Below are 13234 nucleotides of genomic sequence, written 5' to 3'. Positions count from 1 at the left end.
GGGCAATAATTCTTAAAAAAACAGAATGGAGTTACGTTTCTTGATGTACAGGGTCAGCTTATGATGGTGAACAAGTGTTGCAAGTTGCAAAACAATAGCTTTGATAGTTTAAGAGAAAAGTTGACCTAAACAAAAAACTTAACCAAGAAATCTGATATTTCTAAGTCCAAAACGGGCCATAATTCTTGCAAAAAGCGGGATGGAGTTATGTTTCTTGCTGTACAGGGTCAGCTATTGATGGTGAACAAGTGTTGCAAGTTTCAAAGCAATAGCTTTGATAGTTTAGGAGAAAAGTTGACCTAAACATAAAACTTAACCAAGAAATCTGATATTTTCTAAGTCCAAAAGGGGCCGTTGACCTATGTTTTTTCTGTTCTTGTTTGTCTTAGAAACTAATTAATGTTCTTCAAGATCACAGGATATGAAAAAATTCTTAACGTTAGAAAAAATTCGCTCGTACATCCTTAAGAGAAAAGCTGACCTAAACATAAAACTTAACCAAGAAATCTGATATTTTCTAAGTCCAAAAGGAGCATTTATTATTGCAAAAAGCAGGATGGAGTTATGTTTCTTGCTGTATAGAGTCAGCTATTGATGGTGAACAAGTGTTCCAAGTTTCAAAGTAATACCTTTGATAGTTTATGAGAAAAGCTGACCTAAACATAAAACTTAACCAGGCAACGCCGACGCCGACACCGATCAAGTGATGACAATATATATATAACTCATCATTTTTTTTTTTTTTTTTATTTTTCAAAAAAGTCAGATGAGCTAAAAAAAAAATGGAAATAACCATCAAAGTAACAACTACAAACAAATTATATAAAAATTCTTTTGAAATTGCAAAAATAATTCCACACGTGTCGTAAATGTGTCCCGGCTAGCAATATTCCAACAGCTCGATCGCGTTGCTCTTGTGTCAGTTTCACCATGATATGTGTTTTTCTAGTAGGACATTCGTCAGTTATGCCAAAAGTGTAAACGAACACATGCATGCACGTGCAAAATATGTAATGTTAGTCAAAACGCCTAATGCGGTTACTTTGGCTGTGAGTCGCCAAAAAAAGTTAATAATTAGCTGCAGTACAGCGAACTTTCCCTTTCCGAACCAGTTTTTAATTTTTTATCGTTTTACTTCGTCAGGTTTATATTTTAACTATAAGTTTCACCTTAAATGCTGGACAAATATGTCACGATTAAAATAATGTGAAAAGAAAGTCGGAACAAAACATTGTTTGTAACAGATTTCTGTAATTGATCAGACTGGTACTGTGCGTAATCCGGGTCATACTCGCCTATTCCGAATCACCACAAATGGCCTGAAATTGTTTTCTTACTACTATCCACAACAACATAAAAATACCATCTTGAATCGTAAACTGAAATTATTTTATGTCAGGAATAGAAACAATCGCATTTAAGGCCAATTAAATGACTAAAACGATAGGCATGACATCCTTCTTTGGCATTATTGAAATATTCTGTTTTAAAATAGTCATGTGGGCGGTCTTGTCTTTTATGTGAATAATACCTCCGCCTTTTTCTTTAACATCTGGCCATGGGTAAAAACAATAACATAAATTAATATTTTGGACACATTGAATCGATATTTTTTCTGCAATCTTTAAACAACGTGCAGCAGAACAGAACTGAAAATGTGTGATTCGGAATAGGCACAATGTATGCCATCTATAGTTCCTCTTTAGGCATCTCAATGGTCAAATTGTTTTTAATGTGGGTAGTATGACTGGAAAGAGCATAAAATTTACTTCTTTTTAATCTCCCTTCCTTTATATTTCATTAAAAAACTAGAACGCAAGCGCTCTTTGAATCTGACATTTTTGTTTACATTCGTCAAATTTCCACATTTGAAAAAATATAGCATTTGGACAATGTTGTAAATATGTATTATGTAAGAATAACTTGAACATTTACCAGCAATTAATTATTAGTTTAATGTATTAGATATAAAGCCAAAACATAGCTTACGGTTTTTCTTGACGTATGCGCGACTGCTGCTTAAAAACTTGGAAATGAGTCAATTTACAAACTGGTATGTGAAACTTTGTGTGAATATATATAGTAATACAATATAAACTGACCAATTAGGAATTTTGGTTAGTGTACATTTATTTTTAGCTCTTTGATTTATGCAAATTACTTTCAGAAATGATTATTGTTAAAAACAAAAGCGAAGCGAAAAAACATAAGTGACCGCAGTTGTCATGCGCGATTTTTTTTTGGTATTACTGGATACCGATGTCCAGTATTTAGCAGGAACAGGAACTATTTTCTAACGTGCTAAATATTCTTACATTTGAAAATGTGATCGATTTTAATTTTCAAATGTGAAAGACGCTATTTAATGATACATATCATTCTAAAACATTTCAAGTTAACGAGCATGTGTAAAAACAGTTCATCTGATGACACATTAACGCACTCTTTTACGCCGGAAGTAAATGCCGACTGCGCAGTCACTTCCTGATCTGTGTTGAAAGGCAAAAAAAAACACAATTTATTTGTCAAAACTTGTAAAATCGTACTTTTTACTCAGAATATTTCAAAATTATGGATGCAGGAGACGGTATTAAAGAAAGGGTCATGTGGAAACCGGATCGAAGTAAAGTGACAAAAATGGATTTGTTGAGAAAACGAATTAATGAGAAATACACTGTGAAACTAGGTAAGGACTAAAATGATTTCATCATCATCAACAACCAAGTTCAGAGCTGAGGAACGTAATTAGCTCAGGCACATGGTGGCAGAAAGAATCATCCAGACTCAAGTAATAAAAACAAGGATAGAAGCTGTCTTATAAACAGTCCATACAGCTGCTCCACACAAAAAATGAAAAGCCAGCTTTCACTTTTCAGACCCATCTTGACTTATTCATGTTACATGGAGGGTATTTAAAATACTGTATAATTTTTAAAACTCCAAAATGTGCAAATTAGAAATTATACACTGTTTTCCAAAGTGAAAGTACCATGTATTTGAACTGGACTAAATTTTCTCTTATTTTATTTAATGGCTTTGTAATCTCGCTAGGGAAATCTTCCCTTAATTATGGATGAATAAGTCATATTAAAAGAAATCAAATACATGTAGTAGAAAAAATGCAGTTAACTGCAGTCACTTTTGCACAAAAAAACCCTGAAAAAGTTGAACATTATATGTCAAAATCTAGGACAGTGATTTTTTAGTTAGTTTTTGGGGAAGGGGGTCGGTGCCCTTTAGAGGGGGAAAAACACGACGTAAAACTAAGAAAAGGGGAATTTTCATTTGTGTTGAAATAAACTATAGTTTCAAGTTTATTGATAAATTCAGGGCCCATAAGAGCATGTGAAATGACATATAACACAATGTAGCATATCAATACCAGATAACCAAATAAATTTTTCAAATGTGGAGGATAAGACATTGTATCCATTAGACTACCAAAATTTACAACAGACATTAGGTCCCTTCTTAAACAAATCGGTGAGTGGCTGTTTGTTTTTTTTTATTTCTGTCAAATTCTGACACTTGCAGTCACTGTTACATTTGACATACATACTAGTCCCTTCCCAAAGCATAAAATCAAACCCTGACTGACTAGAAGATGGAAAACTCAATACTACCCGGCCAAACAAATAGAATGCAAATCATTTACAGACTAACATACAGCGTTGTTGTGCAGAATAATAAAGCGCTTCGATGATTCTGATTTTTCAAGGGAAGTTTCTCCAACCGGTGTCGATGTAAACAACGAGATACCACAGTGAACTGTTTTCTATATGAAAATAAATAAAATAAACTAGTGAATTATGATTTAATTGATTGGCATTTTTTTTATTATTTTCTGAGGGTAATTTTAGGCATCGAAAAGGGGAAAAAAAACTATTTTGAGGGGGGAATGGGGCCGAATTTCAACGAATATTTTGGTGGAAAAAAACGCTGTAGGACTTGACCTTTATACCACATAAAACTTTATCAGTAATTCTTGTGTTCAAAAAACACAATTGATATGTCATTTATACACATATTACAGTCCAAGAACATTATTTCATTTCTGTAATCAAAACTAACAAAAAGTTGTGGTTGTTGCTATTAACTGATCTTTTTTGTTTTTTTTCTGATGGTCCATCCATTAAGTTATGGCGAAACACCATTTGGTTATCTAACTGGTGTCAAACTGCAACATCTTGCGCAGTCTCTCCTGACAAACTGAAGACGTCATGCAAAAGTACAGAACACGTGGCTATTTTTTTAAAATCAAGATAAATTTTTTTGCATATTTATGAATTTAATTTATTTATTTATTTATTTTGTTGGGTTTAACGTCGCACCGACACAATTTAGGTCATATGGCGACTTTCCAGCTTTAATGGTGGAGGAAGAACCCAGGTGCCCCTCCGTGCACAATTTCATCACGAGCGGGCACCTGGGTAGAACCACCGACCTTCCGCAAGCCAGCTAGATGGCTTCCTCACGTGAAGAATTCTACGCCCCAAATGAGGTTTCGAACCCACATCGATGAGGGGCAAATGGTTTGAAGTCAACGACTCTAACCACTCGGCCACGGAGGCCCGAATTTAATTTAATCATAAACATAACCATTTTCAATAAAGTTCATAAAAACCTTATAATTTAGGTTTAAGTTCTCAGAAAAGGTAAATAAATAGTGATTCTATAACGCCTACAAGTTTCCAAACAATTGCAATAGCAGACAGATCAAAAGAAAAATGGATTAGAAATATTTTAAGTAAAAAATGAGTCCATTGCATTTCATATGATGAAATTATAGCGTGACAGACTTCCGGCACGATTTCTGATTAGGTTTCAGTACAGGATTTGTTTCAGCTCAGAGATCCGAAACAGCATATAAACATCTCTGAGCTAAAAAATTTTGGCTACTCTCATGTCTGTGAAAGATTGTGTTGGGTTACCCCGCAAGGAGTGACCTGAAGCCTTCCAGGGACTCTGCAGATGATGTGGTGATGGGGAGGAGGCTCCAATCCCTCAACTTCAATGAAAATTAGTATGCACAGGCTCTTGGAGTGACTTCCAGTTGAGATCTTTGATCATATTGGAGACATGTTGAAGACAGAGTGGGCTGCCCAGCGCTGGACTGGCTTGATGGCTTTGATGTGCTTCTGGGCATAGAAAATAAAGACATATAACAAATATTTGTGTTCAGAATTGTGAAGACTGCACAAATACTTCCCTAGGATGAACATGAGAAGTGAAAGCAAAACAGACACAAGATAAAAAGTTATAGGATTTACAACTTTATAGTACAGATATTATGATGAAAACATCTGGACTCAATTTCAGCAAAGCTGTTGTTTTTTTCAGAGTCATATAGAGATTTTCACAGATGGTCATGTGACAACTACCCTCAGTTTTGGGAAGAAGTCTGGAACTTTACTGAAGTTATCCATTCTCAGTCTTTCACAACTGTGAGTAATTCACGTCTTAAGCCTTTTTAGCTTGACTTTTCGAAGAAAATGTGGAGCTAAATTGCACTCGCCCCGACATCGGCGTTGGTTAAAGTTTTTGATAAAGTCAAATATCTCTGTTACTATCAAAGCTATTGACTTCAAACTTAAAATAGGTATTTACTATCAAAGTCTACACCAGGAGAAACAATCCCCATAACTCTGATTTGAATTTTGACAGAATTATGCCCCTTTTTAACTTAGAATTTTTGGTTAAAGTTTTTGATAAAGTCAAATATCTCTGTTACTGTCAAAGCTATTGACTTGAAACTTAAAATACTTATTTACCATCAAAATCTACACCAGAAGAAACAATCCCCACAACTCTGATTGAATTTTGACAGAATTATGCCCCTTTTTAACTTAGAATTTATGTTGATTTTTTTATAAAGTCAAATATCTCTGTTACTATCAAAGCTTTTGACTTGAAACTTAAAATACTTATTTACCAATGAAGTCTACACCAGGAGAAACAATCCCCATAACTCTGATTTGAATTTTGACAAAATTATGCCCCTTTTTAACTTAGAATTTTTTTTTAAAAAATTTGATAAAGTCAATATCTCTGTTACTATTAAAGCTTTTGACTTGAAACTCAAAATATTTATTTTCTATCAAAGTCTACACCAGGAGACACAATTCCCATAACTCTGATTTGAATTTTGACAGAATTATGTCCCTTTTTAACTTGGAATTTTTTTTACTGGCAAAGCTCTAATTCAGAGTCAAGCACTGAGAAAAGTCAAGCGCACTGTCTTACAGACAGCTCTTGTTTATATGCCTGTCTCTGAAAGAGCGGGGCATATTATGTGAACACCCGTGGCAAGCGGGTGGTCGGCGTCCAATAGCATGTCCGCTCTCTAAGTTAAACAGTTTTCATCCTATCTTCACCAAACTTGTCGGCAATGTTTGTGGGCATAATATCTTGGCCTGGTGTTATAACCAGCAAATTCTCCCCAGGCACTCTTGAGTTATGGCCCTTGAATTACGCAAAATCTGCAAATTTAGCCTTGACCGTCCTCTAAGTCAAACAGTTTTCATCTGATCTTTACCAAACTTGGTGACAATGTTTGTAGGTATAATATCTCGGCCAAGTTTGATTACCAGCAAAATCACCCAAGGCACTTTTGGATTATGGCCCTTGAATTACTTGAAAAACTTAGCATTGTCCGCTCTTTAAGTCAAACAGTTTTCATCCGATCTTCCACAAACTTGCAGATAATGTTTGTGGGCATATCTTAGCCAAGTTCGCCCCATGCACTCTTTGATTATGGCCCTTAAATTAGGCCAAGTTCAATGATGGGCGTATTTTGTGACAGTTTGCCACTCTTGTTATAAAGTGGACATCCTTTTAAAGTGAAACTTCTAATATGCTGTTAAATAAACCCTTGCCTTGTATTGGTATATGGATTTTTGAGACATCCTGTATCAGGTCATCAAATTGCTGATGTAAAATTTTTATGTTTGCTGACTACTGTTTCCTTTATTATTAACATATTGGACAATTACTTATATTAAGTTATTAACTCACTGTTGAATATTAAGTTGAAATGAAACATTGAATTATGTATATCAGGTCAGCAGGAATTTCAGCAGGTATATGTTGGAACTTGAAGGAGACATTATTGCGCATTTTGACTTTGTATGGAAAGCTGAGTAATTTTCAATTCTTTAATTATATAATACGTTTGAATCGCATTTCATCTTCCTAGATAATAGAGCCGCGCCATGAGAAACCAACATAGTGGCTTTGCGACCAGCATGGATCCAGACCAGCCTGTGCATCTGCGCAGTCTGGTCAGGATCCATGCTGTTCGCTAACAGTTTCTCTAAATCCAATAGGCTTTGAAAGCCTGACCAGACTGCGAGGATGCGCAGGCTGGTCTGGATCCATGCTGGTCGCAAAGCAACTATGTTGGTTTTCTCATAGCGCGGCTCAATAATCCTCTAAATATTGGACACACTGTTACAGTATCATGTTTGTCTTTTACAACAGCTGTGAAATCACTGTTGAATGCCACTTGTTATTTATATCTAACAGGTTGTTGACAAGACAAAAAATATATCTGAAATACCAGAGTGGTTCAATGGTTCCCGGCTCAACTTTGCAGAAAACCTGCTCAAGTATGATGATGACAGGATTGCAATTTATTCAACAGGTACATTGTATTTAATTTTTTGTTTGCATGACATGCGACTAATTTGCTATTGTAAACATTATGTCATGAAAAGTTTTTGCTCTTGTTTACGAGAAGCTTCTAATGTGCCTCAATAGCCCAAGTATTGAGGAAATCTTTAACCCTTACCATGCTGGATACGCTTGTTCTGCCTTTGCGACCAGTGTAGATCATGATCTGCACTGTTCGCTATTCAGTCAGTATCATTTTGGTATGCACCCTTTTTAACAGTTAATGGTACTGTCCACATTGGAAGATGGGCAAGTTCATTATAAAAATTTAGCAGGGTAAGGGTTAAAGTTTGTCACTGTCAATATAAAGGTTAGATTTGGATTTTACAGATGGAACAGAATGTCAACAGTAGGAATTGAACTGGAGAGCTGATCAGAAATATGTTTACTTCTGTTCTTTTTTGTAATACTTAGATTCTTTGTGTAATACATAGAAATCAGTGATGTATACAGCAACGTAACTACAGGTAACGCAACCATCACAATAACCGATCTTTTAAAAAGGATTTGATGAAAAGAAAAAGAAACTTAATAAATTACAATGTACGTAGGCTACACCAGTACTATGTGAACTTCTTTTCTTTTTCCAGCAATGAAGTACATTATAAAAAGAAAGTTCTTAAACAAAATCTTTTCTTTCTCTGAAACAGACTTTCACGGTGTATATATATTCTTCATCTTTGTTTACCTGCAATTTAAAGAATACAGTACGTAAGCAATTTAGGTGTTATTTCTTGCATTCTTATATTATTAAAATACATTAATTTTGTAAGTGCGACAGTATACAGATTAGAGTTAAGAGTAATTAAAAAAAAATATATCACTTTTAAAGGCATTGACCTCAAGACAAGGTAGAAAAGTATATTGATAACGTACATGTATCCGTTATTATTATATTATGGCTTATACATGTACATACATACTTAAAAGGCCTTGAAATTCAGTGTAGGACTATATGGAAACACATCCGAAAATACTTATTGTTTTTCTTTTCCTATTCAAACTCAAGTTCTTACGCTCATACTATGAACAAACTGCAATTTTATCTTATAGTCAAGATCTGGAGGTCAGCGTCTTTAATTAAAAAGATCAATCATAAAATTCTACATTAAAGCTTCATTCGACTTTGATAAAGGACTGAAACAAAATAGGATAAAATAATTTTGAAATTTTCAGTTACTGTATGTCTTCAGCAAACAGAGCAGTTAATTATCAAATTATCAACACGTCATGAACACACAAACATTATTATCTTAATTTGATTAACAGTAATCATTACTACATTACTAATGTAAAGGTTAAGGTATAATAAGGATACTAACCAAATAATTTTTAATAACTGAAAACTGGCAAACAGGGTAATTAAAAGAACATGTAATCTGTATTAGCAAACACAATTTATATTAATTGTAACTTGATTGTTAGTACATTTTTCATAAAACAAGAAAAATGAACAATGAAGCCGATTACATTTGTACACTTCAGTAACCTTGGCTAACATCTGAAAATGGAAAACAATTGTTAAAAAGAGAACCCGATTTTATGCCTTTAAATTACATACTAATTCATAAATTATTAATTTTTAAATAGACAAATGTGTGTATAAATTCTTTTAAACAAAAATATTGAACGCCATGGTCCCTCGCGGCCGCACACCAGGGACCCTCGCGTTCAACCATCGCAACGCGCGATGGTCAGTGCCTCCGGCACTTGGACACGCTGAACACCTGAAATATTGTCAAGAACACCCGTCGCGCGGGGCAGAAAAAAACGAACACGCAAATCTGAATTGCGGCAACGGGTGTTCAAATGAAGGTTCCGCGCTAGCTGTACTGTATTTAATGTTAAATTTTCTGCAGTTACTGAACTGAATTTTTTTTTTTAAAAAATGCTGCAAACTGCATTAATTATTTCTTCTTATACTTTGTGAAAGAAAAAAAAACTATGATCTTCCTTCAAACTCTAGAGTATGAATACATATCAGTTTCATAATGCACTTTAACCTTTAAATGTTAAGGTGAGGGTAGAGACACTGTGGAGAAGATCACCTTTAAGGAGCTCAGACAGAAAGTGGCGATGTATGCATCTGCAATGAGGAGATTAGGGGTTCAGATAGGGGATAGGGTTGTTGGTGAGTTTATTCTATATATTTGCTATAAAAACTGGTAAGTAATTAAAAGGAGGAATGACACGTCAAACACCAGGTCAATTTAACTATTATTTTATATTCTACCGGTTTCGGTTGTATATCAACCTTCATCAGGAATACAGTTTTATATATTTGCTAGTTAGATATAGTAACAGTTGTTCTATATGTAAAAAATATGACTGAGCCACGCCATGAGAAAACCAACATAGTGGCTTTACGACCAGCATGGATCCAGACCAGCCTGCGCATCTGTGCAATCTGGTCAGGATCCATGCTGTTTGCTTTCAAAGCCTATTGCTACTAGAGAAACCGTTAGCAAACAGCATGGATCCTGACCAGACTGCGCGGATGCGCAGGCTGGTCTGGATCCATGCTGGTCACAAAGCCACTATGTTGGTTTTCCCATGGCGCGGCTCATGTTTTATTTCTACTTCAGGAAATTTTTAGGGCTTTTGACAACATTTTTATAATGAAGCTTTTAATGCCATGTTTTCGGCACTGATCTTTGAATATATATGATACAGTTGCAACTTGGTATCTCTAATTCCAAAGGATTGTGCATTTTACTTCAAGATAACCAAAATTCGACTTAAAATGATATTTAATGCAAGTTATTTTAGGACGGGACTTGAAAATATCTCCAAGATAGCCGGAATTTTGAAATAAGCGAGTTTTAGATACTTAGTTTTAACTGTACTTATGAATCATTATTTGAGCCACACCATGAGAAAACCAACATAGTGTGTTTGCGGCCAGTCTGCTGCATCCTCGCAGTCTGGTCAGGATCCATGCTGTTCGCTATCAAGGCCTATTGCAATTAGAGAAACCATTTTCTCATGGTGCGGCTCATATTTGTGGGAGACTTATATTTTGCTCATCTGATTTTTTGAAAAACAATGATGAGTTATTGTCATCACTTGATCGGTGTCGGCTTCGGCGTCTGCGTCGGCGTTGCCTGGTTAAGTTTTATGTTTAGGTCAGCTTTTCTCCTAAACTATCAAAGCTATTGCTTTGAAACTTGGAACACTTGTTCACCATCATAAGCTGACCCTGTACATCAAGAAACATAACTCCATCCTGCGTTTTGCAAGATTTGTGGCCCCTTTTGTACTTAGAAAATATCAGATTTCTTGGTTAAGTTTTATGTTTAGGTCAACTTTTCTCCTAAACTATCAAAGCTATTGCTTTGAAACTTGGAACACTTGTTCACCATCATAAGCTGACCCAGTTCTTCAAGAAACATAACTCCACCCTGCTTTTTGCAAGAATTAGTGCCCCTTTTGGACTTAGAAAATCAGTTTTCTTGGTTAAGTTTCATGTTTAGGTCAGCTTTTCTCCTAAACTATCAAAGCTGTTGCTTTAAAACTTGCAACACTTGTTTACCATCATAAGCTGACACTGTACTTCAAGAAACATAACTCCATCCTGCTTTTTGCAAGAATTATTGCCCCTTTTGGACTTAGAAAATCAGTTTTCTTGGTTAAGTTTTATGTTTAGGTCAGCTTTTCTCCTAAACTATCAAAGCTGTTGCTTTAAAACTTGCAAAACTTGTTCACCATCATAAGCTGACCCTGTACAGCAAGAAACATAACTCCATCCTGCTTTTTGCAAGATTTATGGCCCCTTTTGGACTTAGAAAATATCAGCTTTCTTGGTTAAGTTTTATGTTTAGGTCAACTTTTTCTCTTAAACTATCAAAGCTTTTGCTTTGAAACTTGCAACTCTTGTTCACCATCATAAGCTGATGCTGTACAGCAAGAAACATAACTCCATCCTGCTTTTTGCAATAATTATTGCCCCTTTTGGACTTAGAAAATCAGTTTTCTTGGTTGAGTATTATGTTTAAGTCAGCTTTTCTCATGAACTATCAAAGCTATTGCTTTAAAACTTGCAACAGTTTTTCACCATCATTAGCGGATGCTGTACATCAAGAAACATAACTCTATCCTGCTTTTTGCAAGAACGATGGCCCTTTTTAGACTTAGAAAATCATGGGTAGGACAATGTTTCTATTATACAAAAAATCAGATGAGCGTCACAACACCCGCAAGGCGGTGCTCTTGTCTTGGATTTTCCATTTATTGTAAATTAACAGTTTGAAATCCATGAAGTCATACAACCATGAAATATTACTTTGTGTGGGAACCACAAAATTTCATGGCCATGAAATCAAATTAATTCATGGCATTACTTTTTCAGAGTCCCAGTCAGACTTTGTACACACACCTAGTTTCCAACAGCAAATCAAATTTATATAGGACTATAAGTCTGAAATTTAATTTTAATTACTTTTTTTGCTAAGATAATATGTGACTTTACAGGTTACATACCAAACTGCCCGGAGGCTGTTATAGCAATGTTGGCTGCAGCAAGTATTGGAGCAATATGGAGCTCCACATCTCCAGACTTTGGTGTTGTGGTAAGAGTTTTTGAAATGATAACAATGATAAAATCTATAAGAAGATCCTTTTGGAGCATAGAATGCAATCAAGCACAATATAGTAGACTCGGTTTGATTGAGTCTATTCATGAGAGGTAATGAAATGTGCAAGAATGTTTCTCATTGCAGAGTTGGTGCAGCCATTCTGCGCATGCGCGGAATTATTATCAAATGGAACGCACGGCAAAAATACTCACTTTTTTGCATGTCTGCACGCATTTAGTGTATAATATGCATAATATTCTGACTAAAGGTTAGGGTTAGTATCACCATGGTTACAAAATATATACATTTAAGATATTTTTGTTCAAATTTAATTAATCCGGTATATACCGGAGTCTGTAATATATCACAGGCGCACCAACTCTGTATTTAGTCACAGCCAATGTGCAACACCTCTCACACCCCCTAGCACTGGCTTTAGTGGAATTCTTTTACAAAGGTATTGAATGGACACCCATGATTCGAAAGGACCAGAAAGTACAACAACACTGAGTCATACAATAAAATTGCAAGGCTGTTACTTATCAATGTGGTTCAAGGTTTAGTGAAATATGCTGTCATTCTTAGTCTCTTCATTGTTATAATTGCCAGTGTTGGGAAGGACGTTTGATACATAGTTAGAGCTACTCCCCCACAGTTTAACATTTTCTTTTCAATTAAGTTTGGAATAGAGTGTATATATGGCACTGAAAAATGAGAAAGTAGATGAAAATAATATGTGTTAGCTATTTGTTAAAATGCATTAACCCTTAGCCTGCTAAATTTCTAAAATGGACTGGTCTTTCATTCAATTTGGGCAATACCATTTATCATTTGAAGGGGTGTTCACTGAAAATTTACTGACTGAATAGCGAACAGTGCAGACCATGATCAGACTGCACGGATGTGCAGGCTGATCTTGGTCTGCACTGGTCGCAAAGGCAGAATCACTTGCCGCCAGCAGGCTAAGGGTTAAGAATGTTGACTTTCTC

At 35.3% G+C, this 13234-nt stretch overlaps 1 protein-coding gene across 1 annotated transcript in view; it reads left to right on the top strand.

The window, feature by feature from the left end:
- Positions 1–2472: 2472 nt before the first annotated feature.
- The window catches only part of LOC123533150 (acetoacetyl-CoA synthetase-like), a 42173-nt gene continuing 31411 nt past the window's right edge, over positions 2473–13234 (top strand). The window contains exons 1-5 of the mRNA XM_053519347.1: positions 2473–2686; positions 5341–5444; positions 7525–7642; positions 9689–9802; positions 12142–12239. Coding sequence (XP_053375322.1) covers positions 2572–2686; positions 5341–5444; positions 7525–7642; positions 9689–9802; positions 12142–12239 — 549 coding nt within the window. The 5' untranslated portion in view covers positions 2473–2571. The remainder of the gene's footprint in view (positions 2687–5340; positions 5445–7524; positions 7643–9688; positions 9803–12141; positions 12240–13234) is intronic.

This window comes from Mercenaria mercenaria, chromosome 12 (genome assembly GCF_021730395.1).
Source record: "Mercenaria mercenaria strain notata chromosome 12, MADL_Memer_1, whole genome shotgun sequence".
Lineage (NCBI taxonomy): Eukaryota > Metazoa > Mollusca > Bivalvia > Venerida > Veneridae > Mercenaria > Mercenaria mercenaria.
Note: the sequence above shows the minus strand (reverse complement) of the source record. Positions and strands in the feature narration are given on the sequence as shown.